Source organism: Amyelois transitella, chromosome 13 (genome assembly GCF_032362555.1).
Source record: "Amyelois transitella isolate CPQ chromosome 13, ilAmyTran1.1, whole genome shotgun sequence".
NCBI classification, from domain to species: Eukaryota; Metazoa; Arthropoda; class Insecta; order Lepidoptera; family Pyralidae; genus Amyelois; species Amyelois transitella.
In genome coordinates, this window is record NC_083516.1 from 6,691,416 (window position 1) to 6,709,431 (window position 18,016).

At 39.0% G+C, this 18,016-nt stretch overlaps 2 protein-coding genes across 2 annotated transcripts; one reads left to right on the forward strand and one right to left on the reverse strand.

The window, feature by feature from the left end:
• Positions 1 to 1,622, forward strand: LOC106132075 (uncharacterized). The gene is made up of 2 exons (XM_013331390.2): positions 1 to 351; positions 854 to 1,622. Exon 2 carries the CDS (start codon positions 866 to 868, stop codon positions 1,451 to 1,453), a length of 588 nt encoding a protein of 195 aa, XP_013186844.1. The 5' UTR covers positions 1 to 351; positions 854 to 865; the 3' UTR covers positions 1,454 to 1,622.
• Positions 1,623 to 1,651: 29 nt separating this feature from the next.
• On the reverse strand, positions 1,652 to 12,023 carry LOC106132116 (mediator of RNA polymerase II transcription subunit 1). Its single transcript, XM_013331445.2, has 13 exons — positions 11,598 to 12,023; positions 11,378 to 11,511; positions 10,900 to 11,023; positions 10,170 to 10,286; positions 9,501 to 9,639; positions 8,990 to 9,236; positions 8,362 to 8,494; positions 7,765 to 7,887; positions 7,258 to 7,438; positions 6,441 to 6,675; positions 5,717 to 5,898; positions 5,046 to 5,451; positions 1,652 to 4,852 (listed from the first exon to the last, which is right to left on the reverse strand). The coding sequence occupies exons 1-13, from the start codon at positions 11,754 to 11,756 to the stop codon at positions 2,308 to 2,310; spliced, it is 4,725 nt and encodes a 1,574-aa protein (XP_013186899.1). The 5' UTR covers positions 11,757 to 12,023; the 3' UTR covers positions 1,652 to 2,307.
• Positions 12,024 to 18,016: the final 5,993 nt, after the last annotated feature.

The following is an 18,016-nucleotide window of genomic DNA, read 5'->3' on the forward strand; positions in this document are numbered from 1 at the left end:
TTGAAGGAATCGGTGCAATAGAATCTTTCGAAAATGGAGATCTTGTTGAATTTACCTCCATTATTTATTCTCCTTTTATTCGCGGTCCATATTCAATCAAAGCCCGTTTCAGATAGTAGTAATACTAATTCCTTAATATCGCATGGTACAGAGGGAGAGGTTGAAATGATGGAAATAGCAGAAGCGCAAAATCCGTTTCTACCAAGGTTCGCTATGAAAAAGCTGAAAGAACGACGGGAGCAAGCGCGAGCGCAAAGGAGGAACAACCAAGCGCAAAAGTTGAGCAACCCGATACAGGCGCACGCGCACCCAAATGTTTGGTGCCTGCACAATCCATACAGACGATATTATGTAAGTAGTTGTAAGCTTTAATGTGGGAATATAAAATAAGCAGATGTTTACGGTTTTGTCTGTCACAAATATTTAAGAAAAACTGTTTTTTTGTGACACTCAGTATTTACAACTGTGTTAAGTTCACGTTATACAGTTTACATATGAATAAGCAGTGAGAAATACAGGTATATCTCGGGATGCTCTCCACAAAGATGAGGATGAAACCGAGACTCACGCCAGAAGGATTTAGAATTGAGATAACTACCTATTCCTTAAGTCTGTTTGTTATTTTATTTTGTTTGATGTACACATTGAAGACTCAATTTTATCAGTTTGGGAATTTCATTTAGTATGTGAACAATGATGTTCGTGTACATGTATCAATATTTACTTAACTGATTCCCGTATTCGTAACGGCCACCTTTCTTTGACCCAGATCTTGAAAATATAAGAATTCGGAATGAGATGTAATCGACAGATTCATTTCTGCTGTGGCATTAATAAGTACCTTGACTTTCAGTAAACATCAAACATGAACAAACGGGTGATTTGGCTGATGACGTTAGTGCTCGCGAGTGTGCTTGCTGATCCTACTTCAAAACAAAAAGTTTCGAGTGATAACAACCAGCCTTTGTCACAAAGTACCAGCGAGGAAGCAAAACATGACGACAAACCATTGTTAAACAAAACCGATTCAGAACAAAAGAACCAAATTACAAATACCAACGTTAAAACAAGGGAAGATGCAGCAAATATAGAAGATTCTAATGTGGAGTTAATAATTAATGTCGAAGAAACTATTGATCCTGTCGAAGAACAATTTCCACAAATACAAGATGTGCTAAATATTGACGATGGAGATTTCAAAATATTGGATCGTGAAGATTTTAACCGGGACGAGGCAATGGAAAGTAATCCTGACGAAATAATGCAAACTGCCGCTGGATTCGTGCCTGTGCCTATCATAAGGAAATTCAGACAAAAACAGAAGGCGAGACGCCGCGTCGCCACTCGCCGGCAGTTCAAACGTCACCCACGCCCGTACACGCCATGGCGGTATTTGTATCCATACTCTTATTACTCGTTTTATCGGCCGAGCTCTCTAAGATACTTTTATTAGTAAGAAATAAAGCGAGCCACAGAAAAGTATACCACCTAAGTATAGATATATTGTAGCTGATTTACTTTTCTCTGAGACCCATTGTACAAAGCCTTATTGTAATTTATTACTCTGTATGGGTAGGTACCCAATTTTTTTGTTTGTAAATAAAAATATTATGAATATTTTCAACACATTTATTTCCAAAAAAAAATCTTTGCAATCATAAGCATAAATTCCTTACCAATTAATTTATAATTACATATATTATCATTTCATTATATTTACAGTGATTGAAAAATTATTTTGTTCACTATCCCTACTCTTCTTAAATATAGGACTACATACACAAAGTTGTACACGAATTTTATGCTTTACACACACATGGCAGTTGAGTGATTATAATCCCATTGTATGATATTTTATCCGTGCCTCCTTACATCTTGAATGAAAAAGGTTTGATGACACATTATTATTAAATACGATTGCAGAGTGTACACAAATAGATCACAAATTGTCAGATCATGTGGTCATCAAAACATTATACACGATCAAATAACATCTAATGACAAACAAGATGACTAATTAACGTTTTGCGTAATACATAAATATTTTAGTATTTTATAAATAATTGGAATTATCGTATTACTAAAGGTAAACTGTACGCTTCGTATTTATCCCAAATTCGATTAGAGGGTATTTTAATGAAAAATAAATTTTACAGTTCATACTGTATAAATTGTCATTTTTAAGAAATGAGTAACTAAAATAATATTATGTTCCCTAATTGACGATATTAATTAAAAGTTTCTCTTAAGATAGTTACATCTTAAGTCAGTCAGGAGATATTTTGCGCGTGTATTTAGCATTTTCACTCATTTCCCGGGGCCTACGAGGGCTTCATCCATCAGTTCATCGTCTGTGATCCCCGGGGAGTTGGAGTGCGGGGAGGGGGCCACCACCAGCGGCGAGGGGGCGGGGCTCTTCGTCAGCTGCAGCCCCAGCGCCGGCGACGGCGGGTACATGGACCGCACCGCCACCATCCCCGACACTTTGCTGCCAGATGACGATGAGAAATCCAACAACATTTCGGCAGCCTCCTGCGGAGTGGTAGCCCCGCTCCGGGCCACCGACCCACTCGCCGGAGGTTTCATACACGCATCTGCCCCCTTCCTATCTTCCGAACTGCCTTTAGGCGCTGGAAACCCCTTTATCAAATCAGTTTTAAAATCTAGAGGCATCAGAGGGTATGAACCGGAGTATTCTTTCGCGTCATCTTTACCGCGTTGTGGGCTTTCACTTTTCAAACTCTCTGCCATGGCTTTTGTAAATTCTAAAGGCCTATCGGTTTGGTCCCCTTTGTTAGGTGGAACGGTTTTCGGGCTTATGCCGCCCATGTTTAGCAATGGCTTTGGCACGTTCAAAGGATAGGATGACTTTTGCAAGTCAGCATTTCTGGCGTTAGAGTTATCGTAATGGGCATACGGGTATTTGTTTTGGTCCATAGTCCTCGAGAAATCATTAACCATAGATCGACTGTCGTATTGCGATACTGGATTGTTTTTGTCAGTCGTACTCTGGTTCTTTAGTTTAGGAATTTGAAATTTGCTCGTATCGAGCGGTTTCATCAGACCTTCCATCAGAAAGTTGGCATCTTTAGCTGCGGCTTTGAATCTATCAGCGTCCACTTCGTCTCGTGAACTACTGGGACTCGAATGCCTTTCTGATTTTGATGAGAATATATTTGACGATTTTTCAGTATTGAGTTTGGTTCTAACTTTTTCTCTCTCCCTATCTCTAATTATCTTAGTAAGGTCTGAACTGCTGCTTTTTGGCGAGCCTGAACTGGTCTTCGAAGCTGATTTTGATAAATTGATCCCGGCGCTGCTGGACGAAGATTTTGAATAAGGCACTTTCGGCAAGTTGCTACTGCCTGATTCTGAAGGGCCCGCGTTTGTTTTCGGCGGCGTGGACGCAGAACTAACACTACTAGCAGACTTTGAAGACTGCATCGCTTGGGTTTTTTTGGAGGCAGGCCCGCTTATTACACCAGGTTTCAGACCCGTGTGCGTCTTAGGCGAACCTTGACTCGGTGGGGTGAGCTGAGGTGACGATTGTTTACTCGAACTGGAGCTACTGTAATTCAGTTTGGAACTGCTACTGGAGGACTCTTTTGTCCTTGTTTTGTTAATAGTTATCTTCATACCGTCCGAACTAGGTTTTACCATATATTCTTGATTCTTACTATCAACTTTGACGCTACCGTTTTTTGGATCAGAAAATTTGTTTGAACTACCTGATGAGCTGCTAGACTTGGTTCCGCTCGATTCGGCATCAGCTCCGCAGTGTTGAGCGGACTTCAGTTTGTCTATCACAGCGCTAAGTGAACCCTTACGATTTCGAGCCTGACTCGGAGCGTTGGATTTGTTCACTTCCACATTTGGTGGCGATATCAAAGGCTCGGTGACCGGACTATCACAGGAGACGGGAGTAATCTCTAATTGTTTTAGTTTAACTGGTGTTTTCAGCTTCGGACTACTCCTGCCGGAACTAGAAAAAGATAAACCGGAATGTTTTTTTTCTTTGTCTCTAGAAGTCGACGAACTGCTGCCGTAACTGTCTTTTGTTAACTTTTTTGTTAGGTCGTAGCCGGTCGTACCGGATTTTCCCGAAGGGGAGCCGCTGGTCGCCGACTTGAGAGTGGACATGCTGGGCTTTCCTGATCCCGAGGAGCTGTGTTTGGGCGAGGAGATGCTGTGGTTTTTAGGGCTCGAGTAGCCGGGCAAGTGCTTCGGGCTGTTCTGCACGGGCGAGTGCCGCGGGCTGCCGTGGAGCGCGCCCGGCTTGCCCTTGGCGGGGCTGGCCGCGGGCCGCCCGGGCGTGGGGCTCGGGCTGAACTTCCGCAGCAGCGACGTCGGCGAGGCCGGCCGCATGGGCGCCCCGTCCGTCGGCTTTATGCTGACCGAGACGGGCTTCGTCAACGGGTCTTGCTTGGGAGGCACCTTCTCCGGGGGGCCCATGGAGTCGTCCCTGCGCCTTTTCTTCTTTTTCTCCTTGCTGCGTTCTTCACCAGACTTGCTGGATTTCTTTTCGGATCTGTTGCGGTCGTCGAGAGATTTGATTTGGGAGGAAGTGATAGGGGTGATGGTTATAGAGCTTGGCAGGGCTGCCGGCGCCGAGGAAGAGATGGGGATGATCTCGATCCCGGGGCGGCGGTCCAGGCATAACATTGATGATATGTTGGACCCCGAGGACGCGCCAGAAGAAGTGTTGGAGCCGATGGGCGTTATGCTGACGGAGGAAGGCATATACGATTTACCTTCGGTTAGATCTAATAGCAATGAGGATGTACTTCTACTTCGTACTTCTTCTTTGTTTTTAAGCTTTTGCCTTTTGTGCTCAGACTTCTGAAAAGAATTCCTGGAACAAAAGAAAATAATTCTTAATTGCTTTCTTGTTTTTCAATTTATTCTTCTTTTTAAGAACACAAAATAAACTGAATAAAATAATTGTCTAGGACCAGTCTAGGCGGAAATTTTGTTTAAGGCACAATTTCTGCAGTAGAATTTTTGCGGCTAAAATAATGAATCAGCAATGAAATATAAACACAAACCTCATCATATCTTCGACGTCTCCATCGTTAGAGTTGTCCATGTCGGAGGAAGCCCGATTGTCTTGCCCTCCGATAGCATCCGTGGCGTCCATCCCAGAAAGTTCCAGATCCGACGCGAATTCGTTCTGCGACACCGACGACTCCCTACCTTCCACATCTTCATTTGTGGAGTTGCTATTCATAGTATTATCATCTTCGTTGACATATTCGGAGTTGTCACTCTCGCTCTCTGAATCCGCCATGTCGCTAAGGCCGGGCTTTCCTTTCTTCTGGCCGGGCCAGACGTCGGTGTCGGATTTCCGCTTTTTTGATTTCCGCTCTTCCATTATTTGGGGTTTCACGTCGCCAGACGAAGAGTCTTGGCACATCATTGAGAGATGGTGTTGCTGATCAGATAGGTACGAGCCTAAGGAAGGAAACGATTTTGATGTAGTTATTGTGTTTTTGCTAGACGATACGAAATAAGTAACTTTAAGGCTCAGAAAAGTGCATCGATAATCTTAATTTAGGTTTAATACCTCTCGAGAGGAAACGTTAGAGCGATAGATACGTAATGGTTCAATATCAAGAAAAAAACCTAGATATGAACTCTCCGGCGTTATGTCACAAGGCAACCTGACCTAGATGGAATGAAAGAAGAAGACAGTATGAATAGAATATTGTGGAGTGACCTCTGTGGTTGCCGTTGGAGGGGTAGTGGCCGCGGCCGGTCACGTGTCCGGCGGGCTCAGGTTTGAGGTCCGCGCCGGGCTCCATGCCCCCCAGGCCGCAGCTAAAATTCGACTCTAACGCCGAGTAGCCGCCGTTCATCTGCTTCGTGGCCGCCTCGCGCTCCCATATCTTGACCAGCGATCTGACATTTTAAAACATGTTTGTTATCATACGGGAATAAGAATTGGATATTTATAAGTGTGGACTAGGACCAGTCCATCTCTTTCCCATAGATGACGACTAAACAATAACATTGAATAATCTAGTGCAGCTTTTTCCATTACTTAATATGGGTTAAGCTATCCTGCAAAGTTTCTTACCATTAAGTAGATGAGTTTAACAAACACTATCAAACAAAACAATAATAAATATTCACTACAATGTGATCGTTACGGAGTGGCCCTTCTGCAGTACCCTAGTGTTGTGCCTGTCCACGTGTCATCAGGCCTGACAATTTGTTTGCAGTGCTGACAGATTCAATTCCACACTTGCTTACTATCAGTCAGATTGAGATCAAACCAGCATATACAGATACACTTACCCCATACAGAACTAAGAGACACTAAAGAGTTTCAGTGTTAGAGAGCAAACGCGAGAGCAGCGCACTTCTCCTTCGACTCGGCTCGTATAACCATAAGGTTGGTAGAACCATTGGGGTGGTGGTGGAACAGAAGATATACTAACCGCAGCGTTATAGGTATAGAGTGACTCTTCTGCAGTACCCTAGTGATGTACTCGTCCACATGTTCCCTGGACTGGCAGTTGAGCGTGTGCAGTGCGGCCCGGGGCGCGGCCGGGTCCGACAGGTCCAGTTCCACGGTGGCCATGCTCTCTTCTAGAGGATGCTCCAGAGAGATGGATATGTGTTGCCAGGAGAGTGCGCTCACTTCGAACATCAGCACACTTTCTAGGTCCACCGCTGTGGGATATATCAATTAAAAAAATGTTAAACACTATAACACTTTTATCCAAGATTTAGCTCCATAATTAAATTAAGGTAACCTATGTTACATAATGTCGCCACTGAAAGTTTATTTCTGAGAGATTAATAATAAGACAGTTTATCAGTAAAATATTTTGATTAGTAATGGATATGTATGAATGGAGCACTGCGTTTGTGACGAGCCGTGTTCTAAATTCAAATGAAGAAGATTGTGAAGAGCGCCTGCTTAGAAGCGCTACGTATGTGTTAATTCGCTGTCGCACGCAGCTACTAAGCAGGAGCGCCTGCTGCCCCCCAGACACAGCGCCGGCACGTGCGACGTACATGAACGGAGCACTAAGCTTGTAACTAGCTGTGTTCTAAGTTTGAATGCAGATGTTACATCTTAGAGCGCGTGCTTAGAAGCATTGCGTCAGGCAATGGCAGGCTGTGTTCGAAATTCAAATAAATAACGCATCTTGTTTGATGTCGCACTCAGCACTTCTCGCTGGAAGTAACAATCTGGCATGGTATAAACATGTAAATCGAAAACATTTTAAATTTAAATGTGGAACGCACCTTGTTTGTTGTGATGTCGCACGCAGCTGCTGAGCAAGTCGGTGAAGAGAGCCTGCTGCCGAAGACACGCCAGCAGCGGCGGCACGTGCGACGGGTGCGTGAACGGGATGCTGTGCACCACGCAACCTTCAAGACCGCGCCGCTCGCAGAAAAAGTAGCACTGGGTCTGGTCTGGCAGGCTCTGTGGTTCCAAATTTAAAAATTCGTTCAAGATCACTTAATATGGTTTTTTAAAGAACTGTGGTCAGGAAAATATATCATAATAACAATAAGCTAATAAAGTTCTTAGATCATAAAGCTCAGAGATAGAGTTGCTTGGATTGCTCTTCTGTAATTGTCTGACCTTCCCCCCTGGCATTATATAGTCATAATTTGATTCTGGTTCTTTCTAGAGTTTGGAAGAAGGAAAGTTCTTATATTGTCATGTTATTAACATTCTTGTATAGTCTCAGGATGCTAACAATAATCTTACTTTTTAAATTATTTATTAAAGAATTGTATACTCACAACAAATAATCCTTTATTCAAATTTAGCTCCACATTTTTCCCAGGAGTAAGCTTGTTATAGGCTTGCTGTGCCACTAAACCCAGCATGGGTTTAGCGTTTGCCCAATCACCAGCGACTTCCACCTAAAAGAATGTAAAATTAATTTTAAGGTGTATAAATGAACAAATTAAATTTTCTTTATTGCACATAAGAAAAATATTACAGTGTATCTAAGCTGGTGGTGGGAAAGCTAGAAAGGTAGGACTATCTGGTTTTAGAAAACATATCAATATTTTAAAATCAATATGGAAAATTATTTTGTTTGTTATCCATCCCACCTTAGTAAGTGAAGTCTATCCAAGACCCACCCATTCTGCTTTTGAATGTTCGCGGACACTGCTTGTCTATATAATTATTTATATTTCTATTCAAACACAGATGTTAGAACTTCTTATATCATTAGGTTACATACCGGTTAGTTTATGATGAAATTCAGATTCAGAGATAGAGACCTATTGCCTTATAGAAGAATCCCAAATATATAAAAGCATGTCCCTTGTTCAATTAACATTTTCAAAAGCTTTTGTTTTGCAAATAAGTACAACAGATGTCCTCACCTCAGTAGTTGCATGTATTAGCTTGGCGAGTCCGGCGCAAAGCGGCGTCGGCTGAGACAGCTTGAGCGTGAAGCAGGCCGGCAACATCGCGCTGTTCTGCGGCACCAGCAACTGAGCGTATACTGGGCCGTTCCTATAACCATCATTAAATTTTAATACCTTCAATCAACCATAACCTTGACTAGTTACGCCCTGGGGCTTCGCTCTCGGATGTTTTGGACAAAAAAACTTATTGTATTATTCCAGGTTATATTCGTGTGACCGATTTTATAATATAAGATGGATTCACAGATGAGAGCTAATCAAAAAATTGTAATTTGTAACGGGATTGTAAGTCTGTGATAAGTATAAGTACATAAGTCTGTGATAAGAATAACTAAACTTTTCCATTACAAATTGCAGGAGATTGGTGTGATCACTCTTATTTCTTTCTGTACACGTCGTAGGAGGCATGTATAGAACAAAACACACAAATATCACATCTTTATAACTTATAGGCATGAGCCAATAAATAGTATCATGCTAAAAGTGACAGCCAAATCAAGCTGCATCAAAATTTCAAAAGATCTCCCGCTCTGTACTTATTTCTTTTCTTGTGGATAGCAATTATCATTAAAACTGCACTTACCCTTTCCCTGGTCTCTGGCCACCTGATATAATTGGTGACAGTTGCAATTTGTTGGCAGTAGATCCCTCTAAAAGCACTGTTGCTGAGTGGCCAATAGGGGTGTGAGATGGAGCGACCAGTGAAGCTAGACCACTGGACACTGTTGGTTTGCCAATGGTCAGGAGCTCTGCTGTGAGTGGTTGAAGTCCTTTTTCTTTATCCAACAGTTCATACGGAGACACAAAGTATGTAAGTCGCATTGCATGACCTAAAATTGTTCAACTGAATTAATGGACTAAATCTAATTTAAAAAAAAAAGTAATAACTGCACACAATAAAAATGAAAAATAAAATACAATGAATTTAGGAAAATCTTTGTTACACACTGATCTTTTGCCAGTACATTCCGAATTTGATAAAGGCCTTCCCCTTTCAACATACCCAACAACAACATTGACACATTGAACACTTTAATATTACAAATTGCAGTCTTATGAATAACATGAATTTATAAAAGTAATAAAAGTCATACCTCCTCTTCGTTTTTGTAGAAATCCTATTGGACTTTTGTGGACCTGTGCCCATGGGTCTTTGATGAAGGTTTGCAACTGCCGCATGGTGCATAAATCTTCTTCTAGGCTCTGCAGAGCACTAAAAGCCTTGCATTTAACCTGAAAGACATATACAAAAATAGTCTAATTGCAGATTCGAGATATCTTATGAAAGCTTAATCACAGTTATATCTCCAAATAATGCTTCAGGTACATTGAGGAAATCCTTCACAAACTGAAATTGATTAAGAAAAGTTCATTTCTCGTTTTTCACAGAGTCAAACAACATCAATTGATTTTCAGCTATCTAGATTGCAGGATAAAATTTCCGTTCCAGGTAAAGGTATCTTTACCAAAAATTCATAAATCAAAATATCAAAATTCGAAAGGAGATTTACAAAATGATAATCATTTTGTAAATCTCCTTTTGAAGCTCCAGATTTACAAAATAGTCCTTTTGAATTTTAAACTTTTGATTAGTTATCAGATCAGTGATAGGGATAACCCTGCACCTTTGTATATGACTTTAATGTATGTTGTTCTTTTTCATACAATGTGGTGTTACAAACAATATACAAATATTATCTTACAAATCTTTTTAACACAAATGTATTAATTATTAATGATTGAATTTTTTTACTTCCACTTACTTTCTTTTCAGCATTCAGTTGGTAAACAGCAGTAAGGCCTTCCAACTGTGCTGTGAAGTCTGCAAAGTCTCCACGTGATATACAAGATACCAGCTCCTCACAACTTTGTTGTTCAATCTGGAATAATTTGTATGGATATTTGTAAATTTAGATATATAACACCAATAATGTATATCATTCACAGACTAAACATGTAACAATTATGAAACAACAATTACAATGAAATTTGAAGCATATCATGTAACATAAAACATTTGAATGATTGACAGTCAAACAGAATAGCTTCAAATGTCAGGCTTCACTAAAGATGGGTCACTTAGTGCGGGAAACCTCCTGGAGTGCCCTTCTGTTGCTTAATTCAAAATAATTCCAGTAACAACATTGGGTTGACAAGGGATAAGGTAAGGTGCACCCTGGTGACAGCAAATAACTCCCTGATTGACAGGGTATTATTTGTTTTTAACCAATGCCCCTCTTAAGCAGGTCTCTCCCTCTGCCTTCATGTGTGGGGCGCCGCTCCCTTCTGTCTGCTTTCAGACAGAAGTGGATGTGGTGCAGCAAAACCATTGGGCTTGTAGAAGGCGAGCGCACTGCTGTGTCTGCCTTCTGCCTCAGTGGGTATTCAGTAATTTTAATTGTTAATAGCTATGATGTTTTTACAATCAAATGAACTTTCTTTTTTGTAAATGCTACAATTTCAAATTCAATAAAAAATGTGAAGTAGTCTCACCCTGCCCTCATGATGGATCTTAACATCTTTTACTGATCCTGAAGACTCCACCAGTATTTCCAAATAAAACATATCTGATGATATGAACAGATTAACACCAGTTGTGCCCACCACAAACTTGAGTCTGAAATCATCACAAATTATAAATTTTAATTGCCGTGTGGTTCCCGGCACCATTACAAAAAAGAATAGGACCACTCCATCTCTTTCCCATGGATGTCGTAAAAGGCGACTAAGGGATAGGCTTATAAACTTGGGATTCCTCTTTTAGGCGATGGGCTAGCAACCTGTCACTATTTGAATCTCAATTCTATCATTAAGCCAAATAGCTGAACGTGGCCATTCAGTCTTTTCAAGACTGTTGGCTCTGTCTACCCCGCTAGGGATATAAACGTGACCATATGTATGTATAAATTTTAAGTTGATAAGGAGCATGATCCCTTACACTGTATATTTCAGAATTAATTAAAAAACAAACCCCAGCTGGCGTGCCAAGCATTCAAGCCTCTCTATGAGGCTCTGTAGCGAGCCAACTTTGATGCAGTGCTGTAGGCTGTCCAGGCATTTTTGAAGGGTCATCCTGTCTGCACTGTCAACTGCCCATCTTTTATCCTAAAAAGTCAGTAATATTAAATAAAACTCTTCTAGATACTCACACAAATTATGTAAAGAAATATTAATGCAAATGGGTACATTACCAGTAAAGCCATTCTCACTGCTTTAGAAGTTTCAGTCAAATTTTTAAACTGTGATGTTTTGGACCTCAGCTTCTCCATAAGGATCTCCTTTTGGAGTTCCTTAGACTTGTCCAGCAAACCGTTTGTAGGCGCCATGACGACAGCTTTATTGTCCGTCATTTTTACAAAATACAAACACCTTTTATAGAAACACAAATAATGTTATCACTGGCACATCATGAACATCTGATAGGTTTTGTTTTGGGTCGTAATAATAGCGTCCCGCATCTGTTTTACAAGGTTATCTTTCCCCCACTTCGTTTTTTGGAAACGTTTTCCATTTAATGAAATTATTATGTTTAGCTAAACACATTTAATTTGTCATTAAAATTGCTTTCTTTACGGTTCATACACAGAACGACTGTCATTTTCACGCGATGCCATTTGGTATTCATCCGATTATTATGTTCCTATTTTAAAATTGCTTTAAATGAATTGTCAAATTAGTACAAAAGAAAGGAAGGAAAGTCCATTCAGTTAACAACGTAATTTGGAAGGATTATTTAAATGCCAAAAACGCCAACAGCGTTCCGCTCAGAATTCAGTAATACATTTACGTTCAGAAATCACAATAGCCTTATGACTTATAATTAACCAACTACGGCGAAGTTAAAAGGAGGTGGAAGAGATTTCTTTTTGGTGTTTTATTTAGTAATTTAGTATCAGAGCGAAATCATTGGTGAAATAATCGCAATATTAAAAACTTACCTGAGATGTATAACGAAGTACCATATCCTATTATTTGGGCGAGTCCAAAATGCTTGTAACAAAATGCTATAAAAGCACGACGTCACATATACCGTATGTTTTGTTTGCTATGAACCATGAATTAACCACAGATATGAGAATGAATTGAATCTTACAACTTGTACTATTTGGTTGTTTTAGTCCTTATCTTTTTTCTTCATTTTGGCAATCAAACATTTTTTTTACACTTCGTTTTGTAAGTGTCGAATTTAGACACAATTTTTTTATTCACAGATGGCATGGTATTTTTTTAACTGATTTCAATATTTTTTATTAATTTGATTTATTCTATTAGTTTAATTAATAAAGTACTTATAAAGAAATTGCAGAAGTACCTTGGTAGTCGTAGAATCTTAGACTATGTTAAGATTTTATTACCTTTTAGACATAAATAAGCAGCTCCATCGAGACTAAAATAGTTTTTTAACAGAATGTTTTTTAATGGGATTATATCTGTATACGTCATATTTTAAGAAGATTGGTTCACTAGATAGCCCATGAAGAGGTAACAAATCAATAAACTCATTTCCGCATTTACAGTATCACTAGCTTTTACCCGCAGCTTCGCCTGCGTGAATTTAGCGCCAAATACAAAAAGTGACCAATTAAACGCCATCTACAAAAACACGACGAAATTAGCAACAACACCTACAAAAAGCTACGAATTAAAGACCACCCCTAGTAGGTGGCGTTAAGTCGTTACATATTGCGGTACGGAAGGTTAATGAAGAAACCAACGTACCCTAAAATGGAGTTAATATTCTTTGGAGAAAAAAATCCAAAAAAAAAAAACAAAAAAAAAAAAATTGTAAAAACAAGATGCTATTATGCTACAAGTCCCATATCTAGACGTTTTCTTCCTCCTGGCGTTAATCCCACTTAAATCCTCACCTCTTTGGAGACGAGTCCGGGTTACGTCTTTTGACCATGATCCTAGATTAAGTAGGTTAGTTTTTTTTTACGTTTCATATCCGCTTTTCCTTAATCTGATCCTTATGAAACTTGTGACGTAGCAGACCCAAAGTCAATCATAGGCTACGTTTTTAAGTGGATGAATTTGCGGGGACCTGCCACTTTGGTAACTAATATTTACCTATTAGAATAAGGTTATCTATACATACTTTAATTGGCCAAAGACCTGTATTCTGGCGAAAAACAAACTAAAGGACATAGGTAGTTATTTTATTTAACCAGGCAACACATTCTTTGCAGGCCTACGTAGCGAACATGACTGTTCAAATTATTCTGGAATCCGACTCACGTTCCCGAAACTAAAAGGATCGCACGTCAGGATAACTGAGTCGAAACGCTAACGAATCAAATTAAGGCTGCTTTTTACTCTTTGTAAAATACGAACCTCTCCATACGTGCCTACATAAGTACGTTAGAGGCGCATAAAAAAACGGCAGATGATTACAGAGGCTCGTCACTCGTTCGCATTCATAAATAAATACCCACAAAATTGACGAATTGCAGAAATGATGGTAATAGGTATAGGGATTTATTGTTTTGCCTGGAACTCTAGGGTCCCGGGTTCCATGCCCTGTCGTTTTTCTTTAACAGCTCTACATTAAATAAATATAAAATTATAACGGACAAATCACACAGACTTAGCTAGCTTCAAAGTAAGTTCTAAGCTTGTTCATATGGAGTGTACCTACATAGTTGTTACAAGTAAAGATTTTTCTTTCTTTTAGTAGTGATTTGCTACCCTCCGGCTTATTGGCTCTCAGACACGCACGCTCACTGTACCTTCCATCATGAAGTGCTGTCCAAAATCCATCATGGTGGCATGTGTGTTAGAGACGACATAATACTTCCTTCTCTTTCACTCTTATACATAGGGTAAGGTTGCTCAAGTCGTGCCACAGCCTAAGTCGTAGTTTACTAAGCAACAATCAAGAGTCTAGGTAATAAATGAAATAGTTAGTCTTTATAAAAGCTGAACTGTGGGGATATTCTCGAATTTAGATATGGTGTATGCCTTATTAAGGCTCTTTAAGAACTGAAGAGAGAACAGAAGATATATCAAGGTTAGAAGCCTCAGCCTGTAAGCCCAATTGGTTGCAAGTGCCAACAATGTGGATGAACAATGCATGGATGAATGGATGATTTTCCTCTATTGAACTGTGTTAGCTTATGGCTCTTATCATTATTTATTTATTAGTAAACAATAGCCACATACCAATCGACGCTTAGCTTTATTGAAAGGAATATACAGTGGGCCACATGGTAAAACACAACGAGGGTATTGTGTTTTACTGGGTGCGATGCGTAGCATTGCATTTGTAAAACTACCTACATCTTATGGATGTTCAACGATGAGTGCCAGTGTACGTTCAAACCTACAGATTATGGTTTTTGTTACACTGTAGCAGTTAAATGTATGTAATGTAAAAATATCTAAGTTTAATAATAATAAATAAATAAATAATATGGCCCCTGTATTTTATAGTTAAGTAATTCATTCTTGATAATATAATTGTTATACTTAGACAGAAGAATAGTATTATATTTTTGTTTTTGTACGTACCTACCTATGACATGATAAAGATTTATTCCCAGTCTCACTCATCCCAAATTCCGAACTTATAATCCAAATGCGTATGTGTTAATTTATCACAAATAGGTTTATACTACATATGTAGGTATAGTTAGCAGTACTAATAAGAGCTTTCGCTAAGAAAAACTGTCCGCGTGTGTCGAAATGACTATATGGAAAATCGCGAGCTGGCTTAAACCGGAATAAACATAACTAAGTTAGTATTCAACATAGACATCAAAGTTCTGAAGTCGGGTGTATTGTTGATAACTTTGACAAAGTCGATGATATCCGAATGCCGAGGATTTGTTTGGCCCAAATCCAATTTGGACTTGCTATTCATGATTGATAGGCGAGATCAACCCACCAACAAGTTTACGGGCACGCGATGCATATTAATGAAGGCGTTTTAACGACACTGTTTGGTGGTTATTAAATGCGTCTATGATGATGTAAGCGCTTTAGGGATCACGTACGGGAGTTAGGTCTGAAGTATAATGCTGTAAACTCGTACGAGTAGAAGCCCTAAGGCTGCGTTATTGTGAAGAGTTGTACCTTTGTATGCATTGGCCATGAAATATTTATTTATAGACTAGTTGTTGCCCGTGACTTCATCCGCGTAAATTTCGAGTTGAATCTTAATCATACAGTCAGATACAGACAGACACACAAAAATGTAAAAAAAAATTCTCTATCCGTTTCAGTCTAAATATTAAATGTACCTACAGACAAAATATTTTTACCGTTTTATTATACGTAGTATTTTGAATTTCATTTTTTAAAAATAAAATACTCAAACAACACAAAAAAAAAACATTTGTAATAATAAAAAATATCTTGCTTTTGTACCTACATATAATAAATTAGTTCTCCATATTCAACCCACCTACCTAGGGAATTTAAAACATTGACGTACCTAAAGAAACTGAGTTTCTTTTACTAGAGGGTTAAACATATTTTTCTTCACAATCACAGGTAAACAAAGGCAATATCTAATAATCGCATGTTTGATGCATTCAAGCCAACCTGTCAGCATTCTTTAAAAATATTTTCCTTTGTAGCATGCAGCATGACATGGAAAGCACGGCGTATGGTATGGAGATTTCTGCCGGTTTTACATTCAATAAAATGCTAATTGCAGAATGAAATGAGGCAAGACGGTTTAAATAATTTAAATCAAACCAGTTTTATCATGAACTATTTTAATCACTTTTAGTTAAATTTAATTTTTTTTTTTATTTACTGTGACAAATATTTCCTTTCCAATATCCCTATCAGATGGTCGGCAATTCATTTTTCACCCTCCTGTTGTGCGGGGCTAGATGCTTGCTAGGCTATGGTACCAGTTTTCCTTCTAACGACTAGTATCAGTAATGGCAATAGGCTTAATCATATTCATCCTTCGCCTCTCTCTATTTCTACAAGCAAACATACTTATCACGTTTTTATCACTCGACGTGGTAGACAGAACCGACACGGTCTCTGAGAGACTCGAAGATCTGTATGATAAATAATGGAATTGAGATCTGTCTTAGCTTCTTTTAACGTTACAAATTTTATTCCATTATTTTAAAAATGTTTTTCTTTAAGGATTTTATACCTCTACATTCAAATGAGTCTTCAAGGGACACCTTTGTTGTCGATTTGTTATTTGTTTGTACGTGTCAGTAGCAATATAGGTATAATACTCCTTTTGACAACATACCTACACCCTTTGTTCTACCTAACCGGATAATCCCTTGCGGCCAGGCAGATATGCGAAATGTATATGTGTATCTCATAAAGAATATCAACAGTAGGTAGGTAATTTAGTTTATATTTTTATTTCAACCCATGGAGGTTACTTACTATTCCTTACGGGTTTCAATTTTATTGAAAAGAAATAAGTACGTTTAAGATTTAATATTTTTACGACTTTCTTTTTTAATAAGAAGCTAAACTGAATGTTTAGCTAACAACTTTCTACCAACACAGGTTAGTCTGTGAAAAAACTTACAATGCTGCCTTCTGGCATTTAAGTGATGCTGTTATCATAGTTTAGCTACTTAATCTAGTAAAAAGACAAGATCTGCCTCCGAAAGATAAAAAAGTACTTATATAACCTAAGTCTATCTAATGACATATTTTTGCTATTTTATACTGCTACATTAAGTTAACCAGGTCAAGAAATTAAGGGCAAATGGTAACTAAGCACATGCTGCAATCATTATGCACAATGACTGTCTGTTTTGAACATGTTCCCTATACACCATAATTAATGATATACTTACCCCCAGACGAGAGGTACCTTTGGTTTATTCCGGGGGTGATTTGGTGATTTTTAAGATATTGTAATAAGTATCTTACTTCGATTTTGGCGGCGATTTCGAAGAAATTCCACTCCAAGCGGAATGCCAAATTGCAGTCATTGCATCCATTGATATTTCACATCTATAAACATGAGGGGTATAGACGTGATTACCGTTTTTGCCGTGTGGTTCCTGGCACTAATAGAAAAAATAATAGGACCACTCCATCTCTTTCCCATGGATGTCGTATAAGGCGACTAAGGGATATGCTTATAAACTTGTTATTCGTCTTTTAAGGCTTTCTCTTAAGGCGTCTTTCGGCTAGCAACCTATGACTGTTTGAGTCTCAATTCTATCTTAAAGCCAAATAGCTGAACGAGGCTTATCAGTCTTTTCAAGGCTGTTGGCTCTGTCTACCCCGCAAGGGATATAGACGTGATTATATATATGTATGTATGTATGTTTTCCGAATTTACGTCTAGAAGGTAATTGATATCCAGAAGCTGCAGTTCTTTAAAAACCTTTTTATCTATCTTGGCCCGTGATTGGATTGATGAGAACGAACGAAGACAGGACAAGCCTTAGAAAGTATGTCTACTGTCGACGGTTCCGCGGAAAGATCACAATCCGATCTTTTCAGAATCTATTCGGTTATGTATGTACGTTATGTAAATCCAACCAAATAAAAAAAACAAAACGTCGCATTTCCCCACATTTAGTCACATCTGAAATTCATTGAAGCCTTCGAATATCAATTCCCGGTGAAATCGACGGATTCCGGCGTATAATCTCGGGTCAACGGT